General features: G+C 37.0%; 1 protein-coding gene across 1 annotated transcript; it reads right to left on the bottom strand.

The window, feature by feature from the left end:
- Positions 1 to 221: 221 nt before the first annotated feature.
- Positions 222 to 11,568, bottom strand: tgfb2 (transforming growth factor, beta 2). Its single transcript, XM_056263127.1, has 7 exons — positions 11,564 to 11,568; positions 11,286 to 11,481; positions 6,873 to 7,005; positions 5,427 to 5,537; positions 3,551 to 3,719; positions 1,719 to 1,872; positions 222 to 1,556 (listed from the first exon to the last, which is right to left on the bottom strand). Exons 1-7 carry the CDS (start codon positions 11,566 to 11,568, stop codon positions 1,398 to 1,400), a joined length of 927 nt encoding a protein of 308 aa, XP_056119102.1. The 3' UTR covers positions 222 to 1,397.
- Between the last annotated feature and the right edge of the window lie 4,398 nt (positions 11,569 to 15,966).

Raw genomic sequence — 15,966 nt, 5'->3', positions numbered from 1 at the left:
TGAAGTTCTGTTTGGAATATATGTAATACACACAAATGTAAACGAATATGTGGATTGGATTCCAACGCTTAGGGAACTTTTAGACTATGAAATTGGATTTGATCCATTTGATTGATGAAAATTAGTGCATGTAAACATACCTATTTCATTACTAGACATCACTTCCTTTCAACACAGCTGAGTTGCTGACATCATAGCTGCACTCACTCTGTAATAAGGGGTGATTTCACCAAGTTGCCACTTTTGCATTTGTATTTTGTTGCCACTTGTATTTCAGCGCAAAACCAGCGTTTTATTCACCAACCACCCGTATTCCAGTTTAACCAGGCACTATATGCTCTGGTATAGCTCTGCGTGGTGAGTATCAAAAAGTCAAGGTCATTCTTTTCAGAAACGCCATCTTTTTGCATGAACTTCTAGTCACTTTTCTCTTTCAGATCAATAACTCTCATGCTGGAACAACAATTTGAAGAGAATCTTGCTCGGCACTGTCAACATGTTTATATCTAACTATCTGCATGATAAAACATTTGGCTTAATGGCACAGACATTTGATGGAAAATCTATTTGTTGCTGCCACAATAATGCAAGAGTGTGCAATGGTTTTGCTTGCAATGTGTTGGCCAAGCATTCACGACTGCAGTTGTGTAGAGAATGTTTCTGACCTAAATGGCTGTTCGCAATGGAACATAACGTCTTTGGCTGCTTGGAGCAACATGACTTGTTGGTCTTGGCCTTTTTTTACACCATGTAAGGTGGTAAAACTATGCCTTTCTGAGGCGTGCATTAACTTTAAAAATATTTCATCGGTCAGTCGCCAACTCTACCCCCTTGCAAAAACGGTTTATTCGCGCCAGGCATGGAGTTCATTTGTGGCAGCAACACAGTTTGAGACAAATGCTTGTCAGAACTTTCCAGCTCTTCACCAGTATCGGTGAACAATATCATGGGTTTTAAATATGATTAAAAAAAGTCAAGCAAACAATATCTGAATTGAGGGGAAACAAAACAACAATGAAAAAAACAAAAAACAGAAAGAAGTGTTTGTTTGAAATAAATGGAACAAGGGATTTTTCTTCCGCTTGCTTCACATATAGACACCTATAACAAACTTCCAGTGTTTGCCAAACTCACATCCATAGAGTGATGAGTGGGTGATGTGACACATGCCGACAGGGCTGTTTCCAGCACAAGTTCACACATCCACACACCATTCAGATGTGTGTTTTTACGCATCATCTTGGCTTTGGAGAGTTTTTGATGGTCTGGACTTCTTGTAGGAACTATTCTGTAGGAATTACTCTGTTGTACCTTGACACCCTGCCCAGCATGTTTGTGATTGGGTTTAAATTATTGTGTGTTTGTTTGTGTGGATGTGTGTTCTTGGAAATCGGTTCCTAGCTGCACTTGCAGGACTTGACAATCATGTTGGAGAGCTGCTCAATTTTGGGGGTTTTGCCGATGTAGTAAAGGATTGTGAGGGGTTCCAGATCCTGAGACACACAGCAAGGAGATGCAGACGCTTCTGGATTAATGGTGTTATAGAGGCCAAGGATCTGAAACAGGACATAAAATGCCGTTATTCAGACTATTTATAATTCATCTGTTGTCTTCAGCACCTAGTAGCTTTACATCTATCATACCAGCTCATCCCAACCAGACACAGGTAATAACTTGTACAAGTTTTCGTCCTAACCAGTCGCTGAAATCGGTCTTACATTGCTGTGTTGAGTGTCCGCGCTCCACAGATACGGACAGGCTCCTGCACAGAAGTTGGCGTTATAACCTTTCGGTTCGTGGATCCACCTCCAGCCCAGATCCTTCTTGAAGTCGATGTAGAGAGAGCGTAAACAGCAGTTGTCCTGCACATTTCTGTGGTATGATAAACAGAATTGATGTTTAACCCAATGGTTTGAGGGCCAGAGAAAATGAAAATGCAAAAAATGATTTGCTGCACTTTGATATTACATGCACATAAAGCTCCATATTTTTTTTAAATTGAAATAATCAACTATAAGCTTAAAATGAGAATAGAAAAAACTATTTTTGACAGAAATAATGGCAGTATAGCATATGTTGACATGACTAGTTTTACATCAACAGATTTTCTACCATTGAATCCCACAGCAAATTTAGCTTTTCTGTTCTACAAATGCAATTGTAGCACATGTACAATAGTGGTATGCTAAATGTTCAGCATTGAGAATAAAACGAGGCTAATGAAGCCTTTAAATTTCATTTCAGTTCTTGAACCTAAATTTAGCATGGAATTAGATTGAAAGAAAATCATATAACTGCTCTAAATATAGTTTTTAATAATACATTTTATATTTTTACTCATAAACATTTTCATACGCACAACGTACAGTATAGTAGTGGCCAGGAAAATTGACGACATCACCCTTCATTCAAATATTCTTAAAAATGTGTTAAAGATTTTGTGAGCAAATTGCGTAGTTGTGCTTGGAGTCGATTGTTTTATTTGTGATAACGCGATGAAACATGACAAATTGTGCTGACGTCATTTTTGTTCATGCTGTCATACAAAGAAATTATGAACACATACAAAAACAAGAGAGAACCAACCAAACATTAATAACTGATTATGTTGTAGTCAATGTGTGCTTTTTTCCTGTAAGCTTTTTGTTTTTCTATGCATTTTTTTGCATCCAAATAATTTTGTCAGATAAATACCTTAACCAAGTTTAATATTTGGTTCTTCCCTCATATTTAAAATATTTCAAACATATTGCAAAACGAGTATTGGATTAACGTAATATCACTGTGGCTAATTCAATTCTAATTCATTTGTACACATTTAAAATATTGATGACTCATCCTGCACTATACAGTTTTCTGACCAATCAAATGCTTTCTAGATTGAGAATGTTCCTCCCTCTAATATAACCCACAACTGACTAGAAATAAGCAAATAATGCTTCACAGCTGTGATGTGTTCAATGTCTACTGGCTATAAAAAAAGTGGGGAAAAAAGGAAAAGGATGAGTCCTTGGAGACGTCCCACCCAAACCCTCTATTCCGATAGGAAATTTGTCAGCACAGGAGATAAAAACATGGTTCTTTCATGTGATTTCTTAAAATTATGAATTCTGGCCAACACTGATAATCAGATCAGTCCACTCTTTCATTTTAATGTCGATTTTTCTCTTTAGGATTTGGACAGAAATGTCTGATATTTTCTCAGCTTGTTAATACTGGATGTTATCTGTCAGGAAGTATAAAATTAACAGCACATTGTTATATGATCGTGTCAGCAATGGGTTGGACGAGAGAGAATACAGATGATTTTTATTAAAAGACAATCGAGCCACATTAGCTTTAATCTAACAGTGAAAAGTTTTCCAGTTCATTGATTAAGTTCAGTCAGCATTGATAGGTGGTCCAGTCTGCTTTGATACCGTATATGGCTCAGCGATTGCATAATCCTGGACTGACATCTGGCTGTTTTTAACCAATGACAGATGAGTATCTATACAGACACCAGAAGTGCTGTTGTGGTTCAGATACAGACTGTGGGAAAAGGTCCTACCTGGAGCAGAAGGCTGCGTCCAGAGCTCGCTTCTGTCGGTGGCTCTTGTGTTGGGACTCCAGACGGTACGATGGAAGCAGCATCAGCAGCAGGTGTGGAGACTGGCCACTGTGACGGCGCTTTTTAAACATCTTCAGATCCCCTCCGTGCACAAAGCTGTCATCTATACCTGTGAACCAGAAATCAGACAGAAATGTAACAAATTATACAGGGCATTCCTGTTGAGCATGATAAAAAAAAAAAAAAAGAAGTGTATTTGTATACTGGTCTAATTAAAAGTCATGGTTTCCGGTTTAAACCTGTTTTGTTATTGCACTCCATAACGAATTATTGTGCATTTTATACATTTTTCAGTTGTATTTTATTTGTCAGTATGATGCATTCTTCAAAAAGACATCGCCATTAAGGTCTTTTGAAGTTGTCTTTATTTATACTATAGTAAACTAAATGAATCATTGACTAATAAAATGTGTAGTGAAAATTCTACTTTCATGATATAGCTAATTTAGGTTTTGTTTAGGGTCAAATTAAGTGGTAAAAAGCCCCAAAAATATTATATTCATCTATATTAAGTGCGTTTTTGGCTTGTGTCTTTGCGGAAATAAATATGTGAACTTACAAAATAAAATTTAAGATTTTAACAAACCATAATATATTGAATATATACATATAATATATATATATATTTTTAACAAATTAAGAGTATATACACTACCGTTCAAAAGTTTGGGGTCAGTGAGAATTTTATTTTTATTTTTTGGAGGAAAGAAATCAATACTTTTATTTATCAAGGAATAATTAATTTGATCGAAAGTGACAGTAAAGACATTTATAATGTTACAAAAGTCTTTTGAACTTCCTATTCATCAAAGAATCAAAAAAAAACATTTTCGTTCACACAGAAAACAGCTGATTTACACTGGAATAATATTTAATACTATAACTGATTTTTGTTGTATTTTTAATCAAATAAGCGCAGCCATGGTTAGCAGAAGAGAATTCTTTTAAAAGTATTTAAAATCGTACCGACCCCAAACCTTTGAACGGTAGTGTATATATATATATATATATTTATTTTTAAATAAAAGTGTAATTATTGTTTCAGTGTACCTTGAAAACAATGCAAGTCGCTTTGGATAAAATATGCCAAATCAGATTTGCCAAATGCATAAATCATTACCAAAACAATTGACCATGAGAGGCGACAGTGATTTTACTAGGAGTCGCATAATTAAAACACAATCAAATTCATAGAAAAACATAAAACTGCTGTGAGTGTAATTTTTAATCATACATGTTTCAGTATGCTACAATGCGCACAACAAATCGAGTATTGCAGGAACATTAGATGATATTAATAATCATTAACAGGTGCATTAATACCCCTTAAACTGTGATCTGACTAATTTGTAATGTAACTTTTTGATATTGCTTGAAAGCACTGTCAAAACATACACTTTTTAATAGGACCAGATAGTCACGGTTCAATACAGTTTAAAAAAGCATTATCTGACTAGAATCTGGAATCTAGACAAAGGGTGGAAACTTTCAAATGTTCTAGTTCCCTTTCGTGTCACATTGTTTTGGTCACTACATAATTCCCATGTTTTCAGTTGTGTTGTTTAAAAGTTTTGATGACTATGATTATTACTAAAATGTGACAAATGGGCATAATCTAGAATGAGTAGGTGTGTCCAGACTTTGGACTGGTAGTGGACTTTTTAAGCAACCTTTTGCCTCTAAATTTATTCAGGGGGATTCGGGCCTCAATCAGACCTACTTCTGTCTGACAAACATTTATTTCCATTTTTCTTCCCCCCCGGCCCACACACACACACACACACACACACACACACGCACCCCCACCCAAAGCCACCTGCAAAGCGTGTCTCCAGCTCCTCGCTCTTGTTGGGGATGATGTAATTATTTGACGGCACAAATGTGCAGCAGGGACAGTGCAGGCTGATCTTGAATCCATTGTTTCTGTCTGGTGGGAGAGAAAAACAGAGAAAAATAAAACACTTGCACAGCAAGGTCAGATAATCTACAGCAGATAAATGAGCTCATCTGATGTGAGTGAGCCCACTCCCATGATCCCTCAGGAGTCACACACCGTCACTGCTGTCTCTCAGCTCCAGCATTCATCACAGCCGCTAGTAATGCTGAATCTCTCTGCCGCGCGGATGTCTATCGCTCTCTTGCGTAATGTGATGGAGAACCGCTGGGCTCCAACTGTTATGAGCTCATGTATGCTGACGACGATCCTACACCTTCATGCTCTGGCCTGTTATTACTGCTATTCTCGTGCACTTTGATAAGCTATGGTGAAAACTCACTAAACTTTGCATGCATGAAGGATTTGATTTTTTTACAAGGAAATACTATTTCACACTTTCTACTTCATAATGTCATGTTTAACTCAAATAGAAATTTTGACTAATTCTTATTTTCTTCCTGCTAGAAAACCAGCGGTGGTCAAGCTAGATCACTGAAACGGAAAATGGTAGCTACTTTTTTTTTTTGACACTGAATTGCATGTTATTCACAGTTAAATGAAAATGTATTGTAGTTTAAATTTAAATCAAATGCAATTAGCTGAACTTTAGAGTGCTTTTTGACCCACTTAAGCAGTACATATTTTTATGTGATTTCATAATTGAAATATGGTTAAAGTGTACTACTAAATGTACTGACAAGCATCTATGGTAAACTAAAATATACTTTAATGTAATTTCTATCGGAACTAGTATGTCACATATTTTAATATATTTGTAATTACACATTTGGAATGATGAAGTTGCAATTTAGTACATTTATTATATCAAAGAAAACACTATGGTTAAAATTATAATAAAGTAGCCTACTTTATATGTGTATGTTAGTGAGCACATCAATAAGTGTACTTATTTAATGTAGCTTAAATGCAAAACTTAATGTACTTTAAGTAAAATCATTAATTTGATATTACAGTGCACCTATTGAAAGTGTTCATACGTTGAGAAACATAGTCATAAAAGTACTGGCCTTTTATTTCAATTCATATTATATGACCTATATTCTAGTACACTACAAGTGCACATTCAATACAAGTAAGCACACCTCTTTTTCACAAGGGACACACCCTTGAGTACAAGATGAGTCATCAATATTTCTGGCCGAGAAAGATTGATTTTTTTTTTGTTCAATGTTTTGGAGAAAAATATACCTTTAATCTTCAATTTTTGGTTTTAAGTTGATTTTGAGTGTTTCGATTTTCCAGCAGGAATTAGATATAAATATGCACAAGACATTTGTAGTAAAACACTGTCTTACACTCCTTTACCTCTGTGCAGCAGCCACTCACTGACGGCCTCGGTCACGTCGAACGACAGCCACTCGCCCTCCATGCGGGTGCGCACCACCTTGCTGTCGATGTAGCGCTGTGTGGGTGATGTGAGCTCTTTATGACCTAGAATCTAAAGAAACAGGAAACGCATCAGCAGACTGCAAACGCTGTCATCGATGTGCCAGCCCTCGTTCACCCCGCATGAAACGCTACCCTTCTCCAGTGCCTCAACAGCGGTTCCCTTCTTCCCATTGGAAGCTCCCTGATTGATTAGCCAGGTCTGGGAAATGCTTGGAGAGGCTGTGGTGGCGGAAACAGATGCTGGACAGGGTGCACTGTTATTCCTCTGTCCTTCGTGGCTGCGTGTTTACATTGGACAGAGCAGCTCTTAATGCGTAAAACACTGCTTCAGCTGTAGATCTGCAACGGCTCCGCTTCCTTCCATCGGGCCGTGGAGGTGAACGTGGGATGGAGAGGCTCAGACGGAGGCCAAAATAGAGATGCTAATTGTAGGATCTTTAGACTGGAGCTACAGGGGTCGGCTGTCCATAAAGCAGTCGAGGGGCTTTTGGGACGGGTTGGAATCTACTGTAGTTACACAACTGCTGATATGGAGATAAATCTCCATGCTGAACTGAAGTAACACTTGATCGGTTTAACAGGAGAGCTGAATTACTTTATGAGGGATCTATTCGTTTATTCTAAAATGCATACCGTAAGATTTCGTTTTTAAAGAAATTCATATTTTACTCAGCAAGGATGCATTAAAAAGCTCGGAAATTATAGTAAAGACATTTATAATGTTACAAAAGATTTCTATCAAATAAATGCTGTTCTTTTGAACTTTCTTTTGATCAAAGAATCCTGAAAAGAGTATCATGTTTTCCACACAATTTTAAACAGCAACTCAACGCTGATAATAATAAGAAATGTTTCTTAAGCAGCAAATCAGCATTTTTTTTAAATTTCTTTTAAATTGTACACAATATAACTGTTTTTACTACATTTTTGATCAAATAAATGCAGCATTGGCAACTTTGCCCCAAACTTTTGAACGCCATAACATTACAGGTGAAACTCGGAAAATTAGAATATCCTGCAAAAGTTTGCTTATGGCTTACAGCTTATGAAAACCCCAAATTCAAAATCTCAGAAAATTTGAATATTACATGAAATCAATAAAAAAAAAGTATTTTAAATGCAGAAATGTTGGCCCTCTGAAAAGTATAATCATGCATATGTATATAGTTATATATACTAAATATATTAGTTTCAGCTTTTAATTTGAATTACTGAAATACATGAACTTTTGCACGATATTCAAATTTTTCAAGTTTCACCTGTATAAATGCTATTCATGCCCACAGTTACTTAAAACACCTCTTCTGTGATGAACATGTTTCATTCCTAAATTAAAAATAGATTTTGATCTTACAAAAATGTGCGATATCATTTTCCTGACACTGTGAAAGCAGTGTTGTTCGAATATTTTTAAATATCTGAAAAGGTTTTGTCCAAGTCAAGTCAATGTCACTGATATTCATCAAATAATAATTCATGATGTTCAACCAGCTGTCTTTGCTGATCCACTTATTACTAATAGTTTAAGAAGACAATTGATAAGTATCCTGAAGAAGGCGGTGTAGCCGAAATGCTTATATCTACACTTATCTTTACACATATCTACTACAATTTTTTTTTTAATGATTTAGCCCAGTTAATTAAATGTTTTTTACTTCACCTCGCGAGTGCCTTGGAGTATTTCGTCTTCATAATAATTCATAATATTAGAAAAAATTGTGGATTGACAGCATGAATAACGTATATAAATATAGGGAAATTGCATAAAATATCCAGTTAGAGCTGTTTCACCAGTTCACTTCAGACAACAGTCCAACTTATATGCAGATGAACTATATTATTTCCTGACCAGCTACAACATGAGTAATCAAAATGGAACAGGATCAACCTCTCCCTTCCCTGCAAACTCCTTTTAAAACCTCCCTAACACATTCACCATCTCTGTGTTAGTGGGACAGTGTTTACTGCACCTGTCATGACAGACCTGACACATGAACAGAGAGGAGGGGAGCGAGGTTAAATGGAGAGGCAGGTGGGAGGTGGGGAGCGCAGACCTCGACAGCACTGGGATTTTATTTGGCCCTCGAGACCCTCGGAACTCTAAATCACCAAACAGCATTCCACACTCACTTCTCTCCACACACACATAAAACCCCGCTGATCGATGGGCCGGAGCTCTACAGCACCCTTAAGATAAATAAACGAACATACGAGGAAAGAGGAGGAGGAGAAGAGAGGTTAAAAAGTGCATGTGTGGGCGCTTTCACACTGCGTACACAAGCTTGTTTGACGTCAGAGTTTGGTTCACTTGGTTGGTGTGAAAACGGTTTTCTGAACTTGAGTGTGTGTTAGTGAACCACATCCGAGTCCATCTGAAAAGTGGCCCGGGTTACAATTAACTCTGGTACGATTCACAGGCTCATTCATGGCTCAGAAGACTTCTTTATTATTTATTTATCTGTACACTGTAAACAAAAAAGTTAGGAAAAGCAATATCTGAGTGGCATTTTCAGTGTATTTCCTAGACCTCGTTTAGTAAAAATAAAAATGACCATATAAAACAAGAGTTGATTATTGTTTGATTATTGTTTCCAAGGAATAAAATATAGCCTATTTTTGCAATACTTTTGTCTCGCAATAGCAAGTTTTTATCTCACAATTTTGACTTTATAATTCAAAACTACAAGTTTATATCACAGGTTTATATCACAATTCTGCGAAAAAAGTCAGAAAGTTATAAATTCGAAATTGCAAAAAAAAAAAAAAAGGTCAGAACATAAAGTTATAAACTCACAATTGCCAGATAAATTCGTAATTTCCTTATTTATTTTTTATTCTTTGGAGGAAACAAGCTTCCATATTTAATATAAATACATTAAGAGGCTATAATTTGGATGGCATAGCTCAGATCATTTGGTTTCGGGAGTATTTGATGAGAAATCTTTGAGTTCTTATTGAAATCTCTGAATTTTGAAGTTTTGTCCAAATTTGAGAAGCCGGGGACGCAAGTCTCCATTTGCTCTCCATTCAATCTAATTGCAGTTTTTGAGAAACAGTTCAAATATTAATAAGATTAAAGAGGTGAACTGCTATTGACGACATATAATTTGCATCTTTGCATGTCATATTTAAGCAATATCACATCAGCAAGAGTCCTATTGTAGTGAATGGGTCAATGCCTGGATCTTTTGGCCTTCTGGCATTTAAAAAACAAAACTGCATGCATTTGCGGAAGAACATTGTTTTTTATTGTGTTTCGGCTCTGCATGACTGTGCGGATGAATATGGTTCTTTATCATAACTAAAGGGAGAGCGAGATTCTCCCACTGCTCATAAAACATTCACTATTAATACATATAACCAGTTTAGATAGAAAAAAGCATCTCAAGCTGACTAGCTGAAGACATTACTCTAGCTTTACCCATTAATAGTTATGGTACTTCCTTAAAAGTAAACTCCATCACAGCGCTAAAACAACCATAGTGAAATGAGCCTTCACAATAGATAATGCTTTACAATGAACTCTGTCAGAGAGCTACATATGGCAATTTATCTGTTCAATAACACCTTATTACACCTGTTGAGTAATAAAAAAGCCATCTCTGCATCGCTTTTACAACATTTTAAATCCCTCAGTCCTCGCCATCTCTCAAAAGCCAAGCTAATGTTGATTCTTGTTTTATTACGAGCTCTGTCGTTCTCTTTTCTCCAGCAGACTCTCCTCTGTTTAGCGTTTGTTTAAAACGGGTGATTCCTTGGAGGCTCGAGATTTAGCGGCTCCATGTCAAGCTTTCTCACTCGGTGTGACAACTAACCTCTAAAATGTACCATATTCACAGATAGTGACGCATGTACGCAATAGCATAGTGAATCAGGGTAAGGCTAAATATTTTTTTCAGAAGGATTGATAATGAACAAAAAAAGTTACATAGTATAACTTTAAAAATACATTAAATTGGAATTTTTACATACACTACACTTAAATACACCTCTTCTAGGTTAATCATGTTTTCTGAAATAAAATTAATTAAAAATGTTTGGGGGCATAAAAGTAAAAAAAAAAGTATACATCATATCTGATCACATAAATGAAGAAATTGTAATAGTTTGACACAAACTTTAAATAGTATTTCTTAGAAAAATATTTGACTAATTTATATCATAATTCTCACGTGTGAAAACCAAAGCCAAAGTTTGCATGCAAGTAATTGTCCAGACAGGATTGTTGTACTGCTGCTGTCATGACAGTTGTTTGGGGAGTTGAATGAGTGCATGAAGTCAAACGAAACGCAAGAATGATGAAGGGCTGAGGGACAGGAGAGGCCTTACCTGGTAAAGCTCAATCCGCTGCTCAGACACACGGGCCTTTGGGTTCTGCAGCCTGAAGATCCTGAGCTCTGCCTTCACCAGGTTTGAAGCGTTTTTCTCCATGGAGCTCACGTCAAACCTTAGCCTCCTGAAGTACGGGTTGTAATATGTTGGAGAGATGACATCTGGAACAAACACAATGGGCACCGTTACTGACCTGCTAAGACACTTTCCTTATGTACCTGCATGTGTGGAGTTACAGTATGTACATCCAGTCCCTTTGCCAGTAAATCTTTTACACCATTGTTTAGTACTTTAGTATAAATAGAGTAGTATTAGCCTATTGGTCAACATGAAATCAAAACTGACTTGCCAGGGAAGCAGTTGCAGGAACCTCCCCTTGTGAAAAGAAATGTACTTAATTGCATTGAATGTTTTTTGTGCAAACAAAATTTGAAGATAATATACTATAAATTAAATAATCCACCAAATATGGTCCACTTTAGACAACTAACTCTCAAAGTATTAGTAAACTGTTAGTAGAGTCCTAGGGTTGGTAGATGTAAAGTGAACTCAGAAACAAAAAAGGGTTTGATTCAGATGCAAATAAGGTTTATTAAAGGTGTAAATAAACAAGGTAACAGACAGTAGGAAACTCCAGGAACAGAACTGATCATGTCAACATGACAGCTAATATAAGGACAGACCTGACAATCAACACAGGAAACACTGGGGTTTATATACACAGCATTACAAGGACTAACAAGGGACAGGTGTGAGCAATTAAATATTATGGGAAGTAATGAGGGTAACTATGGAAACAAAAGCAAACAGAGACTAAACACATGAGGTGTGTCCAAATGAACGTACACTTGAACTATTCTATGACATTTTGTAGTGTAAATATTGCAATTAGTGTGTTTACACTGAAAAAAAAGCACACTTTAAATACCCGGATGATGCACTTAATTAAGGGAAAAAATGGACACTTCATGCACTCAACAGTCGCAGTTTTAATTACGTCGTGGAGGAGCTATCAGACTCCAATGTTGAATGACAAAATAACCATATACAATTCATACACTACATGGTTGAGTACACAGTGCATAAGTACATAGAGTATAAGTGCAGTGTAAAGTGTGTCATTTGGGACACATGGAAGTGAAACACTGGAACAATGGGAACAAGGAATATACTCTTCAACATAAGAGTCCTAAACACAAAACAGGGGAAACAAGACAAGAGTCATAACAGTTAAATAAGTTGGCATTTACATGCAAAGTTACTTAAATGTCTGTTGGGAAGCATCAAAATAAAGTGTTCGCTGATATTAAGCAGACAGTCTACTAATACTCTAATGACTGCAAGTTAACATGTAGATTCAAAGTTTCTTATAGTCAGTAGAATTTCTAAAGTGGACCATCAAAATAAAGTGTTACCGTTAATATATTTAAAATGTACTAAATTGCAACTTCATCATTACGAATGTATAATTATAAATATATTTAAATAGATAACATGCAAGTTTCAATAGAAATGACATTAAGGGTTTACCATAAATACTTGTCAGCTTTAACCATATTTTAAAGACAATAGAAGTAATTACACAGTATTGATTTTGTAAAGTTGTAAAGTAAACGATTATTGGAGAACGCTTTACAAGAAAATACTATTTCACACTTTCTACTTCAAAATTTCGTTTAATTTAACATGTTACTTGCCATTTCTATGTAATTATTTCTGACATTTTGAAGCAATTTCTGAGTGAAAATCGTTTCAAAGTAAATCCTACACCATTATTTGTCCGTGTATAAAACAACTAAAGTGGGTCAAAAAGCACTCAAGTACTACTAATTGCATTTAACATATTTTTAACTATAACACAATACATTTCATTGTATTCATATTCAGTTCATATTCATTAAAAATACTAAAAAGTATACTTCTTCTTCACAAGGGTCTGCATATTGCACAGCTCATAGCACTCAAGGCGTTTAAACTATTTAAAACTTTGAGTCTTGTAGAGGCAATGCGCAGTGCTGTCACTGGTTACGTGCGAGCCCTGGTGCATGTTGGGCAGTGATGTAGTGTGTACACTCAAAGTGTGATGAAACAATGGAGGGACACACCACTGGGGCCGAGCTGTCACGCGAGGGTCAGCTGAGGTACGGACCCGCTCCATATGTTCCCGAGTGAACCCAGTAGCCCAACATTCATGCAGTACTCAAAACCATGTGTGAATGTCATGTGCTTTGACAGGCTCCGTACACACACACACACACACACACCGCGTGTGCCGAGAACCATGTGTGCAACAGCGAGATGAGAGCGACACTCGGCACAGTAGCTCAACAAATTAACAAAGACAACCAAAGCCACATGCACAACTGTGTAAGCGAACATCTGAGGGATACGGCAGCAGGCCGGCGTGACTCCGCATGAATTACGGCGGCGTGATGTCATGTGACACACAGCGATATACTCAGTTTATCCCATGCGATTCGAGAGGGTTGACCCACCACAACACACATAAAACAGCAACCATGAGCTTAGTATGCCTACAGAGAGAAACCATGTGTGTGACGCTGTCAGACGGTGTATGATGAGGCCTGGAGCACTAAACGGACCCTGAGCGTTGCACAGAAGCCAGGGATCGCAGAGGCTCAACGGTTTGTTTAATAAGCCTACGCACATGAGACGGACAGAAGGAAACATTTGGCAGCTGCAGTGACTGTAAGAACAATCAGGGCTTTAAAGGAAAGCCCTGTTGTGATGGTTCCTGCGTTTTATCCTATTGCAAAAACGTCTCAAGGTCTCAAGCACCAGAAGTCTATAAATCCGTATACGCATGATCAAATGTATGTAGGAGCCAACTCCAACTCTTCTCTTGACCAGCTGGACGGAAGGGCCAAGACTGGTGCACTTCTCTGAAGCTTTCTCACTCCATCGGCAGACAAAGTCACTCGAGCCAGCATCAGGCGCAGTATTTACATCTCGACTCCATGAAAGGCTCTGCTGTGCTGGTTCTACACTGGACGCTTTGAGCAGGGTTCACTGGAAACCACAGCGCACGCTCTTCTGAGTTCACACACCAGTGAGAGCGCACATACGTATAATGATCCTTCTAATCTCTATACACCGCAAGCTTCCTGTCACTCTGCAATCCACTGGGGAATCTGGGCTGACGCAGGAAGAAAACCGCTGATTTACAGAGATTCAGTAGCGGAGACTCTGTAACTAACCGCTGATTTATACCAACGTCGTGACATAAAAATGATAAGTTATGTGGTTCCGCTGTGGTCTGAACAAACTCATCAGACCCACATTAACATACACAGAGAGAATGTATTATAATTACAGTGAAACACACAGAAAATATTAGAATGTGCGTAGACATCCAAAAGTGATAAGTACCGATCATTGCGCATAAACAAAGCAGAACATATAGTGCTACTCGTGGACATGTGGTTTAATCTTCCCTAAGTGCACCCAACATCAAACTCTTTCAATGATTAGATGCTACTGACCTAAAGCTTTGAGAATTCAGTGATTAGTTCTTCCTCAAAAGTCAGCCAACCAATCAGATTAGAGTATGCCAGATCGAGAACGTGCCTTTGAGTTTTATGTCCAGATGGCCAGTAAACAGACTATGGGCGTGTCATCTGAAATTAAGGGTCATGTGACACACTCAAAAAAAAATACTTAGGCCTCGATGTAAGATTTATGCATTTGAATTGCATTACACAGTTTAAAAAAAAAAAATAATGAACTCAATGTAAATGTGACAAATTAAATCATGTCATAGTTTATTATTAACTATTATTAAACAATTATTCAGCTAAAAAGTATGAACATTGTTAAAATATGGCTAGCTGCGGAGTAAGCAATAATAAAAAAGGCAAACTATAGCTACAGGTTTTATTTTAATATGACAAAAAGCATAAAAAAGCTCACAAAAGCAGATTCATGACTCATAATCAGTTATTAATGTTCCGTTGGTTCTCTCTTGTTTTTGCATGTGTGCATGGTTTCTTTCTTGACAGCCTGGCCAAAAATTATGTCGGTACAATTTGGCATGTTTCAATGTGTTATTATCAACTCCAAGCACAGCTACGCAATATGCTTATAAAATCTTTAAGACATTTTTAATAATATTTCAATGAGAGGTGAAAATGTCAATTTTCCTAGGCCAGACATGACTTTTGGCCACTACTGTATGACCAGACTTTATAGGTACTGTATAAAGTGAAACTGACACTCTCAGCTGGCCGTATTTTCTTTTTGATCGTGCAAGAATGAAAATATCTCGCAAGGGCTTAATATTCCCATCTAAGGAATTTTACTGGCTTACATAAGCTCGTTGATAGCACCTCGTTACCAAACATACAAGAAAAATGGTGTAATATAAAATAATGTAACAGTTTTTCAATAAAAAGAGATAACATTGGAAAAGATTAGTCAGATCTGCTTCTGAAATTGAACTGGTTGAACCCGATATAAAGTGCTCACAAAGAGCAATAGCTCTGATTAATGATTCTCTCTCTCTCTCACACACACACATACACATATTAATAACAGCAAATAGCCTTTTTAAGTTCCTATAAATCACTCATCAGGTTTGCCATTGCAAACACTTGGATCTCAAACTCAGGAAGTCTTCGTGAACGAGGAGCACTTCTGATGTGCTCCAGAAAATATGCAC

This window comes from Rhinichthys klamathensis, unplaced genomic scaffold (assembly GCF_029890125.1).
Source record: "Rhinichthys klamathensis goyatoka isolate OS25496 unplaced genomic scaffold, OSU_Roscu_1.1 h1tg000198l_1, whole genome shotgun sequence".
In the NCBI taxonomy this organism is placed as follows: Eukaryota; Metazoa; Chordata; class Actinopteri; order Cypriniformes; family Leuciscidae; genus Rhinichthys; species Rhinichthys klamathensis.
Note: the sequence above shows the minus strand (reverse complement) of the source record. Positions and strands in the feature narration are given on the sequence as shown.

Bases quoted from the DNA above. Each gene is read 5' to 3' on its own strand.
- tgfb2 (XM_056263127.1), bottom strand. The intron at 7,006-11,285 runs GTAAGGCCTCTC...CTGTTTCTTTAG, and splicing joins AGCGGATTGAGCTTTACCAG to ATTCTAGGTCATAAAGAGCT. The intron at 1,557-1,718 runs GTAAGACCGATT...GTCCTGTTTCAG, and splicing joins CGGACACTCAACACAGCAAT to ATCCTTGGCCTCTATAACAC.